This window comes from Trichoplusia ni, chromosome 1, assembly GCF_003590095.1.
Source record: "Trichoplusia ni isolate ovarian cell line Hi5 chromosome 1, tn1, whole genome shotgun sequence".
Taxonomy (NCBI): Eukaryota; Metazoa; Arthropoda; class Insecta; order Lepidoptera; family Noctuidae; genus Trichoplusia; species Trichoplusia ni.
Window position 1 is genome coordinate 9,342,015 of NC_039478.1, and position 14,078 is coordinate 9,356,092.

The 14,078-nt window shown below is 39.7% G+C and overlaps 1 protein-coding gene across 1 annotated transcript in view; it reads right to left on the bottom strand.

Annotated features, from left to right (window-relative positions):
- Positions 1-14,078, bottom strand: part of LOC113493702 (RIMS-binding protein 2-like) — a 30,131-nt gene that overhangs the window by 8,711 nt on the left and 7,342 nt on the right. The window contains exons 2-11 of the mRNA XM_026871697.1: positions 4,449-4,658; positions 3,960-4,158; positions 2,939-3,856; positions 2,747-2,867; positions 2,493-2,670; positions 2,200-2,350; positions 1,521-1,735; positions 1,120-1,323; positions 845-1,045; positions 38-232 (exon numbers count right to left, since the gene is read on the bottom strand). Coding sequence (XP_026727498.1) covers positions 38-232; positions 845-1,045; positions 1,120-1,323; positions 1,521-1,735; positions 2,200-2,350; positions 2,493-2,670; positions 2,747-2,867; positions 2,939-3,856; positions 3,960-4,158; positions 4,449-4,658 — 2,592 coding nt within the window. The remainder of the gene's footprint in view (positions 1-37; positions 233-844; positions 1,046-1,119; positions 1,324-1,520; positions 1,736-2,199; positions 2,351-2,492; positions 2,671-2,746; positions 2,868-2,938; positions 3,857-3,959; positions 4,159-4,448; positions 4,659-14,078) is intronic.

The following is a 14,078-nucleotide window of genomic DNA, read 5'->3' on the forward strand; positions in this document are numbered from 1 at the left end:
CACATAGCCAAATCAAGCTCCATACAGCCATACTTACGGTGACACATTTGGGATTGAGCCCGATCAGTTTGCCAATGTCGATGAGAGCGTGGTCACCGGTGGGCGAATCCACGTCGGTCACCTTCTTGCCATCAGCATACACAGCGTACCCAGTGACCGGGCCCGAGGCGGGCGGACGCAGTACCGGCTGCCAAGTCACCAGCAGGGTCCCGTCCTGAGGTCCCGCTTCCACCTGCGACACCGCACCAATCACCACCAACAATCCAGCCGAACATTTGTGAGGCAAGCCAATTGGGTTACGACTTTATTAAAAATGGGCCAACGTCGAACTAAGCCACATTGAGGGAGGAGCTGACATCACACATGGGGGTCGCTAAGCTAACAACGAGGTGAGCGTTGGGGTATGTCAAGATAATTTTCCTGGAGCTGGATTTATGGTTGCGATTGACGCGACTTCCTCGAGACGTGCTGTGTGCTTTGAGGTTGTGAATTATTTGAAAGGAATAGGGGTGTATCAGTCGGTCTCTGTGAGTTCATACTGTATCATCACACTGTCGTGGAGCATTGGAAAGCTACCTTGCGCGTGCTCATAACGCTTTTTAATGACTGCCTTGATAAGCTACTGCTTGATAATTACAAATTTAGTATTTTTTTTGTTTTATAAATTCATAATTTTCCACTATCCACTGTGTGATTGTATTATATTTTGGTTCCTGACTAGGTATAAATAGATACGTATAACATCAGCGAGCAAGGAATGTGAGTGTAAGATGTATAAGTTGGATCCAAAAAGCATGCTCAATTCACGTCATGCTGATGGTAGAGGAGCAGGGTATTCACGTACCATGATCTCGTTTGGTGGGTCCGGGAGACCTTTGGGCAGAGTCCTGAAGTCTGTGTACGCTCCTGGAGCTTCTTCGATAGGCACTCCCGAAGCCGGTGGCCCAGCTCTTAAATGCTTAGCCCTTACAGTTACCCGATACTGCGTGCTCGGTGATAAACCTGTGATCGTGTGACGGTACACTCCTGGCTTAACTGTTCGTACCTGCAAATGATGCAAAATAAGTCTAGTCTGTGTCTTAATATTATGATGAGGCAATGAATTTGATAGACACTTACTTCAACATTATTTACACAGACGACGTGCTGATGGTTCGAGTTTGCCGGCAACCAGGAGATGACGGCTTGGGAGCAGGTGACGCCGCTAGCCCGGACACAAGTCGGTCCCATGTTAGCCGTGTCCCTACCAATGACCATCGTGCAAGCCGCGTCCCGGGAGGTGCGACGCGACACCGTCACCGAACGCACGCTGATACGGTGAGGCTTCAGAAAGAAAATAACCATAAAATTGTTGCAGTTTTTTCTATCATCCAAATACAAATGCCGGAGTGTAACAACTAAAAGCAAACAATAACATCGACGACCAACTAATGGATTTGTGCTCCTTGATAACATGTAAAAGTGATAACTAAAATAACATACCAGAGAAGCGGCTAATTAAGTCTCTAAAATGGACTCACCCGGTTGGAGTCGACGCCCTCGACGAGCGCCCGCGTGCGCTCCGAAGCCTTGACGGTGGTCTTGAGGACTCCGTCGACGTACACGTGGTAGCTCTCGATGTTGGCTTGCATGACGCCCTCGGGCGACGTCCAGCCGATCAGCACGGACTTGTTGAGTTGCCTCTCCAGCGTGAGCTGCCGCGGCGCCGGCACTAGCGACGAGAAAAACAGCTCGGCTGTTCAGGTCCGAGGGCAGATTGCGAGGAGTGCAGCCAGGCAGGCGAAGTGCGTGAGTTATGCGAAGAAGCGTGCAGCGAAGTCCGGGGACAGGGACGGGGAGGGATAAAGGTTCCACTATAGAACTATTTCTAGATAAATGATTTACATTAACCGACACAGGTCATTCGTGCGGCTCCGTTGTGTCACTCACTGTGCAAGCATCATGAGTATTGTAAAAAAAACTATTATAGAAGTTCAAGTGCTCGTTTGGGTTGCATGCGAAATGTACAATTTCATTTTTTATAAAATTATATTTTAGCACTAAAATTTCTCTAGAGCTAGATTGTTAAATCTAAGAATTTATTTATTTAAACGTTCTATATGAAAAGGGTTGTCTAGTATTGATCAGTTACATTTTAGTTAAATCTACGTATCGTGCCTAATTCTATGAGATATGTGTATTCATTGTGTAAAAGCTTACCATTGTCATCATCTTCTGGGCCTTCGCTTAGTTCAGCTACTTCGCTAAGGCGGGCAACATCGCGGCTGAGGGACAGTTCACTTATTGCAGTAGTAGCAGTATCTTCACTGTCTCTTAGCGTTGCAACTACCGCCTGAAGGAAAAGATGAACCTTGTGTCAAAGTTCATTAGAGTTTAGAAATTATGATTTAGAAACACACAAAAAACATTTAGAGAACCCCTTAAACGAAATGAATATTAGGTGAAAACAAATGTATTTTGACCTAATATTCACTACACAAAAGGACAGCCACCTGATGAAATTCTAAGAGGTCGTCCCCGACTAATCTTTGGACAAAGTTGGCCGGCACTAAGCCCCGACGACCGTCCAAGAGCTCAGCATCAAGCATCGACGCGTTATTGTCTGGGGGACCCCACACCAGCAGGTAGTCACCAGCGCCTATCGACAGCTCTCCTTCAGCACTCTCGATCCTGATAACATGACACTTGTCATTACTAAGGTACTTTTGATACCGAGTATTTCATTGCAAGTCGGGTTCCTACTCACTCAGGCGGGTCGTAAGAAAACCGAGCAATGTATACACAACAACGGCCTTTCCCCGGTATATCCAACATGTCCACAGTACTTTCTGATGGCGCTCCATTCATATAATGCGACGTATTCCGAACTGAAACATTTCCTCATTCGTTAAATGTATTCTTTTTATACGAACTACCAAGAAAATTGGATTTTACTCACCTTCCATATCCATGCCGGTATTAGGCATAATCCTCGCTATAGCTCTTTGGTTCCGATCGTGACTAAATCCCGAGTCTAAGCCTCCTAGTCTATCAGTTCCAAATTGGCTATCTAATCCTAAGTTCCACGAAGGCTGGTGCGGCGTGACCGGCGTGGCCACCCGCCCCACTCCCGTCGTCGTTGTCCCGTATCTACCGATACCGAGGTCTATTTCATCTAGAGGTTTCAGTTTTATGTTCATGGGATTGCTTCCTAGTCCGCTAGAGAGCAGGGGGTTTGTATATGTGCCGGTGCCAGTGCCGTACGCACTCGGCCCTCCCAAACTAGTGTTCAAGCCACCGAGTTGTGTCCCTCCAGTCAAGTTTGAAAGCGCGTTCCCCAGTCCGCTAGTCAGTGTTGACTGTATTCCTCCCAACGTACCTGTTAGTCCACCAGATAGGCTGGTCTGCGCGTTGTTCAAACAACTGGATAGGCCAGTTCCCGCTATAGTCCCCGTCATGCCGGGAGCGAGGCCTGTGCCCAAGTTCATTGAGGATACGTTGCCAGTTATGTTTTGTAGGTTGCTCTGCAGTCCGGCTAGTGTACTTGAGATTTGTCCAATGTTATTGACGAGTGGGGCAGTGACTGGATTCGTGAACGTAACTTGATGGGTGTTTGAGAGGCCGTATGAGTTGGTGGAGTAGGCGGACACCGGGTTGGCGTATGACGTGGGGTTGTGTGCGCTCATAGAGTAGGCGACGGAGTTGGAGCTGGGCGCCGTGAACTGGCCGGTGGCGTGCAGCGACGAGAGCGTCGGCATCGTGCTGCTCTGGCAGATGGCCACGTGGCCAGACGTGCTCGTGTACGAGTGCGGCAGTGGTGACGGCGTCGGCGAGTGGAACTCTCCTAAGGCCTGGTTTGACCCGCTTGACTGGATACCTGGGTAGGTGAAACCTTTTCTTACTATAACATAACAATTCACATCCACAGTTACGAATAAATTTACCTAAGTACTTATAAACCAATCGAAGCTGATCCTCACCGTGTGTGGTAGACCTGGTGTGCTCGAGCTCAGCTAGTATACGGTTGTCCTGCTCGATCTTGGCCATAATGCGCTCAATCTCAGAGGCGGGCTGCGCGGCCTGCGTGGACCACGTGGTGCCGCCACCTCCGCCTCGCGCGCGCAGCGCCGACGATAGCTCCAGCTGCAGCTCCTCGCAGCGAACGGTCTCCAAGGCCGCCTGAAGGAAATACACGGTGTCAACTAACATACTATTATGTATGGATCGTTCTCTAACACCAAAAAGCATCTTTGTATTTTTTTAAATAGTTTGCCATGACAATCTTAACAGATTGCTGAAACATATGGGAATTTTGTTTTTCCGGCACGTGTAAAATGACATTTAGACTTTTGATTTTGAAACCATTACAGTACACATAAATCCCATTTGAATACGACTGAAAATAGACTTTGGGTAGTCAATTATGGTTAATTTATCACAATTAATTTAATTCAAAATGCACAAATTACCTTTTTCTCAAGTTCCCTCGCTCTGGACTGCAGTTGTTCGACATTATGCGAGTCGATAGGCGAGCGTTGCGCGGCGCGCAGTTGTGCGAGCGCGTCGGCATGCGCGCGCTCGGCGTCAGCACGCGCGCGCTCGGCATCGCGCAGCCGCCGCGACAGCGAGTCCGTGTCGCCGGCGCCCGACATGCCGCCAGAGCCGTACCCGCTCATATTCTGTAGCAAATGAAAAAGAAGCATTAGGTATGCATTTAGTCTGTGTATGAAGGCTTGCAACGCATTGCCATACACCGACACAAAAACGCGGATAACGTAGCATGCGGCGTCAGGTTTAGTAAGTAAGAGACTGACACTACCCATTTCCTTCCTCGAGGGAGTGGGTGTCCAAGAGGATTCCTTACCTTGCCTTACTAAAAAAAGGTATGTATGGATGTGGTTTACAAAACATATTTCTCATAAGAAAATGCAGTACACTTAAAATTGTTAGCAGTCGCACACGTCCGCCATAAGACGAGCCACGATCAAATTCAAGTTCTTGGTAGCTTATGCGGTAAAGCGAATTGCAGGTTTACAAGATTATAAAACTGTACAATATTATCATATAGACAGTTTTAATTTATTCGGGCCCTAAAGTTCGAGTTTGCCTCATTCCTTAGGATATGTTGATCTACATGAACATCATCATGTCACAAGCTTATTCAGGTAGTTTTGCTAGTGTTGGATACGGAAGGTGGAGAACGGGGCGTTGTGAAGCAACAGGGGAAGGCCTATGCCCAGCTGTGGGCCTCGATAAGCCGAATTGATTCATTGATTGCGACTGCCTCTACTTGTCTCTTGCCGTCTCGCATTGTAAATGCTATAAAACGTCAGTAAAGACCCATGCAAGATCAATTTGTGGTAAACTATATAGATTTAGGAATTCCCTGTTTGAAAATTTCTATCGGCAAATTTTTTAACGATATTTTTGTCAGTCGCATTGACTCTACAAATAAAGAGCTTTTAATCGTATGCCTGAAAATAGGTAACTGTTGATGGAACAAGTATGTATAGCGAGTTTGTATAGTACTATGTAACTACACAGCAAGTAAGTTACGCGGTTTGCCTGCCGACCGCATAACCGCGGCTTCAGCGATGCGGAACGCCCGTCACGACCGCTCGGAAGCTGCCCTAAAAATAACTCCGCTGTATCCATGGAATCAGATCTTAACCTACAATGTAATAATATACTTATATACTAATGAACAGTGTGTTGAACGAGCCCCAAACATGTTTTGAAGGCCGCTTTTGCGCATTACAATGAACATCTTTTGAGAAATATAAAAATGAGTAATCCACAAAAATTACCATCAGTTATATGGGAAATTCAAAATGATTAATGCGTATTTATTCATGACTAGCTGTTGCCCGCGACTTCGTCCCCGTGGGTAGAAGATACAAGTTATGATTTATACCTGCCCTGTTTTTTTCACATTTTTGATTGTATCTTCGCTCCTATTAGTCGCAGCGTGATGGTTTATAGCCTAAAGCCTTCCTCGATGAATGGTCTATTCAACACAAAAGAATTTTTCAATTTGGACTAGTAGTTCCTGAGATTAGCGCGTTCAAACAAACAAACAAACTCTTCAGCTTTATATATTAGTATATAGAGTATAGATAGATATAGATTAGTATAGATATAGATTCCGTAAGTAAATTATGGTAAAGGTTTTCAAAGTTGACCTGCAGATATTAAAAAAAAGTTATATCTATTGCTCTTAGATTAAGCCTTGTAATTGCCCTACTCTAAAAGCAACTAGACAATATTATTAACACGTCTATACTACAAAAAATATATCAACGTAAATACATAATAATATATTACTCAAATCCATCATCATTTAGCAACTCAACTATATTTACATAAAGGACTGAAACCTCTTTAGTTTAATAAGTAGCGCTAAAACAAGTGCCGCTCTATCGCCGCCATTACCGACTTGTGACGTCATACGTTTGGTTAGAAATCGTATACGCACTTGATTGATGGGTAATGACGTATGCAGTTAGTTTAGACTAGTTTCTTGTTTGATTTGAGATTGAAGCTGATTGGGGAAAAGAGGCAAGAAATTTATGAATAAAAGATATGCTTTTATTTTATAAAGTATATGTATGTTAGGGTATACAGACACGACTTGTAGGTACCGATATGGTATTTTATAGAACATATAATTTGCGAATTTTAAACATTAAATTGAAGAACTAATATGATTATTTTATTTATCAGAAACAGGTCGAAAATACTCGTTTTTTCAAAACTTAATTATGCACGAAATAATTAAAACTCGAACAAAAAATACGGACATAATAATTATTTACACATTTGTAAGCAAAGCTTTTAATTAAGCTCACAGTTGACTGAATAACCCGTTGCTACACAATTTCTCGTAGCCACTCGTAGGCCGCAGCGTAGCGCTTGTAACCGCGTAGTTCATGAGTACTACGGAAATGAATTTGTGACATGAACTTATAAAATGCATAACCTACATACGTGGAGTGAGAGCGAGATAGAGATATACGACAAGTGAGATGGCAAATAACGTATTTTTTATTTTATTGTAAAAGAAATATACGTAACTAGCTGTTGCCCGCGACTTCGTCCCCGTGGGTAGAAGTTGTTTTTTTTTTACATTTTGCATTGTATCTTCGCTCCTATTAGTCGCAGCGTGATGGTTTATAGCCTAAAGCCTTCCTCGATGAATTGTCTATTCAACACAAAAATATTTTTTCCATTTGGACCAGTAGTTCCTGAGATTAGCGCGTTCAAACAAACAAACTCTTCAGCTTTATATATCAGTAAGTATAGATATAGAAGTATAGATATAGATGATAAATAATGCATTTTTGTTACTATTTTGCTACTATCGACAGATGCGTGTATTTAAAGCAAAATAACTTGATGTACTTACAGAAATAAAAAAAAAACACTAAACAAAGGTAACCTTTATAGAAATCCATTGAAAACTGAAACATTTTCTTCTTAAAATATAAAAAAGGTTAACGGTTAATATTATAAAACTTATAGCAAACCAAAACGTTCGATAAATCGAGAACTTATCAAGCTAACTACACAGGGCATATTTTATCGATTTTATGTTAAAATCGAGTCGATTGCGATGGTCGCCCTTCGCGCGATTGACGTCATCAGATAAGATAGCCCTTAGCTGTTAATCACAACATGTTGCAAGCTGTCCTAATAGTAACTGTTCTGGTTAGCCATGTGGAAAGCTACCGTATAGGGCAACCGATAGGGAATCCGTTTGACCTAAATATGATGGTTTCAGTTAAATAAAAATCCATATATTATATCACATGGATTTTTTGATTGGAATTAAACGATCTATAAGTTGTTTTTGAGTTTGAAACTGAACACACGTGGTGTGATTTCAGTTATAAAAATATGGATAGTATTTTTTTTTTAATTTTTAATTGGATAATCTATGAGTTATGAGTTATGACAATAACTAATTGTCTTAACTTGTTTTTAGTTTGAAACTAAAAAGGTGAAGATTCTATTTCAAATTTTTGTTGATATGTTTTCTTGCGCTTGACAAAGTCTGATGGTTTGGCTTTAAGTCGATATGTTCATGAAATGTATTAATGTATATCATGTATTTTTTTATTCATAAATAATTATGTCTTTTTATCACTTTTTTATAAAATGAACAATTATAATTTTCCTGCCAACGTTGTAGGTAAAACATGCAACTTTATATAAAAATATATAATGTAGTCAATAAACAACACCACCGCGGAGCTCAACTAGTATTAAAATTGAAACTCAATTCGAATCACGTTCAACATGAATTCAAAATTGTGTGTTACAACGTATCGATTTAAACCGATAGAAAAAGGTCGCGACGTAATATCGATTTTATTTAAAATGGACCTGTATCTAGCCCAGTGCTTAGCGGGGAAATGAACTGAAAACCCCTAGGCTATGAAATGTTAGCTGCGCCCCGCGGCGTTACTCGCAGTTTATCAGATGCGCTAAACAATGACTTTTACATTAGTGTTTTAAACCACTTAGTTATTACTGTGACGTAATTGTTAAATAAATGACATAACAAAATAAACTTGTTCGTAAATCTTAAACCAAGTAAAGATATAGAAACATTTTATCGATTTTATGATTACTATTTACCATCATCTTCCTAGCCTTTTCCCAACTATGTTGGGGTCGGCTACCAGTCCAACCGGTTTCAGCTAAGTACCAGTGTTTTACAAGGAGCGACTGCCTATCTGACCTCCTCAACCCAGTTACCTGGGCAACACGATACCCCTTGGTTAGACTGGTTGTCAGGATTTTCAAGTTTCTGACTACATGTAACAACTGTCAATGATGTAGGAATAACAACCGGGACCTACAATTTAACGTTCCTTCCGACACACGATGGAACTCGTTATGACAAAGATGGTCACATTAGTGTCAATTTATCGGCATTAATAAATGTTATTTTTTGGCTTTGAGCTTATTTATACATCCTTTCTATTCAGAGTGTAGATGGAACAAACATACAAACTCACTTATTATAATATTAGTAAAATAGACTTCTGTATACCCTAGTGCTTGGCTGTGGAATGGACTGAAAATCCCTACATTTCATGATGCTGTATTCATGAAGGTTTATGTAGAATAGGACTCTAACTAGCGTGTTTTGACTGGCTAATCTGTACGGCTGACTGTGTATAGAGCTAATTAGTACCGAGATTAATTATGAGTATTGCTGTGTATGTGAGTGTTCCTAATTTAGGGGTATTGTGTTCTTCGAAAGCGATTTGATATTGTTCCGAATAGAATAGATTTTGAGGCTTAAAATATACCCGTCGTATTTATTAAAAACTTCAATTGTTATCTTATATTTGTCACTGCTCCGTGCAATGTAGAGACATGATTTTTGTTCAAGTGTTCCTGACTCTGTCATTGCCGTCATCAAATTCGATACCTATCTAGAAAGATTTACAGAGAAAATTGGTTATTCGAAATGAATAAGTCTTTCCATTCATCCAATGACGTAAATCCTTCTTTACTCATGAAATGGAAATGAAAAAGAAACACAATCGAACAAAACAAGAACATAAAACTACTTTCGAAAATCGAACAACAATGCTGCCACCTTTCCGAACAATAAAGCCGGCCACAGACGTGGAAAACAACAACAGTCGTTACGCACCGTGTGTGGGCACCCTTAGGCTATAGATTCGACGGTCCGCGTCGCCGCCCTGTCTCGCGCACCATAAGACGGCAAAGTGCGCTGACCTGATTCGTACCCCCCCTTCCCACTACCCCCCTCCCCCGCCAAACGATCCCAGACTCCTTGGCAGGGAAATTGGGCGCTTTCGTCTATCGTTACTCTCTCAGACTTTATTTTAGTAATGCCGAATCGTTTTGTTATAACCGCTCTTTTGTTTTAATTGAGGTTTTATTCGACTGGCCTTGTAATGGCTGTGCGGAAAGTCGATGAGTGTAATTAGTGATTCAGAGACGATTTTTTGGTTTATTTTACTTATATTAAACGTGGCGATTATCCACGACTTTTTGTGGGTAACACAAATCTTTCATTTTGCAAATCGGAAAAAAATATCGGTCACCTCCGTGGTCGAGTGGCGTACGCACCGGTTTCAAGGTGTCGCTAGCTCTGAGGTCCCGGGTTCGATCCCCGGTCGGGTCAATGTAAAAAATCACATTTCTACATTGTCTCGGGTCTGGGTGTTTGTGGTACCTTCGTTGTATCTGAATTCCATAACACAAGTGCTTTAGCAACTTACTTTGGGTTCAGAACAATGTATGTGATGTTGTCCGCATTTATAAAAAAAAAAAACTCTATCAATTGGTGTTCTAAATATAAATGAAAGCATGCCACTAATAAAAAAAAAACAAATCTAGCGACCTCAAAAGAGGATGAATTCCCCTCCTCAACTCTCTTTGCTTTATTCATTTCAAAATAGTTCAAGCCATTCTTCAGAAACGCCTATAAATGTAAGAAGTAAATAAAGCTTAGATTGCTACAACAGGCAATAATCTCGGCCGACTATCGTGCAGTATCTTGGCAGGACCCGCTGGCCTCCTGCCAGCCTGCTTATTATACTACCCTCATTGTACTCATCTATAGAACCTCCTTACGGAGCACAAGAAATTACTGGCTGGTAAACGTGTAAAAAACCTCAAATTAACCTAAAATTAACCTCAAACGTTGAAATTCGTTTGAGGTTAATTTTGGATGAGACACGTTTTTAGTTTTTTAAGCTGATTAAATTAAAAAATAGTAAATGAAGAAGTCGATATAATTTTAATTTATAAATTTTTAGAGACTTATCCTCAGAATGTAATTATTTTGTCTGCAGCGAGGACTAGAATCGCATACAACATTTGCTAATTTTCGTTTTGTTCGTCAGTCGATTTCTGAAAGATTTACACTTAAGCAATTTATTAAAATGCTTATCAAAAACAAATAATACACGAGGCTTTATTAAAGATGCATAATCATTTTAGTAAAAAAAAATGCCTTTTTTGGTGTGAGAAAATACTGTTGGAAGTGTATCAAGTGGTTCATGCTATGAAGGTATATGTATATTGGCATATTTCCCTAAAATGTAGACATTGTATCTTACTAACTATAAGATAATATTTTAAGTTTAGTGTTTACATAAAAGAGCACTAAAACATATTTATAAGCCCTAACACATGTCTCATATCTAGCATAAAAGCCTTCAATCCTTTAAAAGGACTAGAAATCTTTTGCCAGACAGCAAGGGTAAAAAGTCTACTGTTTTGGAACCCCCAACGAAATTATTCAGAAGCTAAATAAGAGAAATAGGACCTCCTACTTCCCTTCACAGTAAGAGGGAGACAAAAAAAGATCTACAGCTTTTCCTACTTATATTCTATGCAATACAATCACACATTTAAAACATGTTTCTATTATTTAAACATATTCTACCAAGACAAAATCACGTCCCTTGTCAGGAGCGAATATCATTCGAATATATTTTCTCTTCTATTCACTTTGCTACTACGGTGTACCATTGTCTGGCTCCTCAAATGTCACATATATCGTAGGAAACGTAGAGCAGTTTTCTCTATCATTAACGCATAATTACGTAGCCTATTAAACAAGTAAAATGCAAAAGTACCCTCATTATAGTATCACGTTTGCCTCACGTGCAGAACACAAAAGATTTTAAGTGTTTGTAAGTAGCTCCCGAGCCGCTTGCGACGCCATAACTTGCAATTTACCCCTCGGTTTTAAACAACGTGCCAAGTTGCTCTACACGGCGATTTGCGACAAAATACGTTAATTAAAATTATTTATTTGACCGCACTGACGCGTAATTTGTTTGTTTTTTGAGTTTCGTACCCAATTAGTAAAAAAAATATTTAATTAAATTCCCTTTACTAAGTTCCACTGTCTGTATGTTCGTCTATCTGTTAACAAGCTGTATCTTACGTTCTAACCGTGATAGCTAGAGAAATTCTCACTCATGGTGTATTTTTTTTTGCCGTTGCCGAAATATAAAACCGAAATCGCGGTTAAACAATAGCATAAAGAGCATTGCGAATCTTTCGAAATTTTTTATATTAATAAATCTACCTTTAAGATAATTTTTTACTTATTCATATGACAATTATTATTTAACCAACAATTCTACTTCACTTTTCTTTGTCTTGTCATCTCTAAGTCTTGACCTTCTTTTTATGCTCAACTCTATCATAATTACTCATTAATAAAATAAAAAATGTAAAAATGCTTGAAAAACTCTTCACAAATGCCATCGAACTCAAAACCGAAAAGAACGAAACTATTTTTTAAGCCCAATTCAAGTTCTCATCAAGTCGCAAAGTTTTGTAGTAAATCTCTTTGAGTGCGTCAGATGTATGTGAGATGAGTCATTTGCTAGTCTAGACAGAACCTCGGCGAAGCTCAATAAGATGGCCAACTGATACTAATGTATTCAATCTCACAAATCGTATTCGAGATGAGATACTCGAAAAGTTAATTTTGGTTGGTAAAAAGTTTGCTGGCGAATGAATGTAAAGAGAACTGAGTAAATCAAGAATAGTGCACTTGAATGAATATTCGTTATGGAAATTATACAATTAGTAGGCATGTAGAGTCATTTCGTAACGTTTTAAATGTGCATGGAAAACAGCATAATTCAAAAAAGAAAGAAAAGGATAAGAAGATTAAAAAAATCTTCGATATTAAGGTTTCTTTCAATAAAGTTAAGAATTTATAAGTAAAAAACAATAATTTACTTACGTTTATAATTTAAACTGTAGTCAATCGCAATATCAATGAAAACTTGATGTCGAAAACTAAAAACTCGTTACAAAACACGACATAAAAGAGCCACTCAAAACTCATAAAAACCGAATATTAAATCCACATCACAAAACCGAACCATCAAAGCAAAAAAGCCTGCAAAACCCACGTACGTTAAAGTTCAAACTGCAAACGGGAATCAAATAGAATCCTAGCAAATATTTCATCAATGGAACACCCTGTGTGTGCCCCTGACACTGTTTGCGCAGCCTGTATATTCCGGTTTCCAGGAAGCGTTGCAACCAGATGATCCTTGCCGGTACCATGAGATCTTTACACTATCTGTGAGCTGTTGTTTAAGCGAGACGGCGCTATGGACTGCGCATAATGGTGTCTCATTTCCACAATACAATCCTGTTTGAAGTACGTATTTATCGAGCTGATTTTCCGGCGACCTACGGATGGGCTAGTGCAAGGTTACGAGAATTTAATTATCGTAATTCCTGTTAAATAGTGCGTCCGTATTGTATGCATTGATGTGGGCTTTTAGCTCTGGTAAATGTTGGAATACAGATAGCAAATATTGTGTCGAAATTGATTCTGAATACGTTTTCAGGGATTTCGTGCTGTCGTAAATGGAAGGTAATCTGAAGGCTTAGTGATGAGAGAATTGATTACTACGATAACGACTCTAGTAAAAATGCTATTGGCGATATTTTCAATAGTATGTAATTGGGTTCATTAAAGTTTTATGTAGCTAGCGTTTAAAACTTTATATAAAATGTTTTTGCAATATTTTTTGCCAGATCAGAGTATGAAACTTGAACATTTAAAGAAGAAAATATTACAAAGAAAAATAACTTATTTCAACTTTAGAAACGCAAAATAAATCTACTATTTATCCCACAAAATCTTGTTTCCAAATCAAATGATGAAGTAACATAATAATAAATATCAAAATGACGTGTCATTTTAGCTGTAAATCCAGAATTCCCGTCGCTACCGTCCGCATTCAACCACATATATCTTGAGGATGTCTGCGGGACAATCCATCAATGTTGTGACGTGAACAGCTAATGGCCGCCGGGTCATGATACCCGTTTTTACTAACCGAAGGAAAAAACCTACAGATTACGAAGGATCAGAATTTGTTGCAAACGTTTCAATATGAATGGAACAAGTTTTAAAGAACCTTTTTGGAATAATAATGATGAATGGTGTGTCGACTGTTTAGGTGGTTAGGCGGTTTTATTGAGTTGAATAGTTTTATGATAAAACAGTGAATTTATTTTATGAATGATAAAATTTCAACACAAATGATTAAATTTTTAGTTTTTCT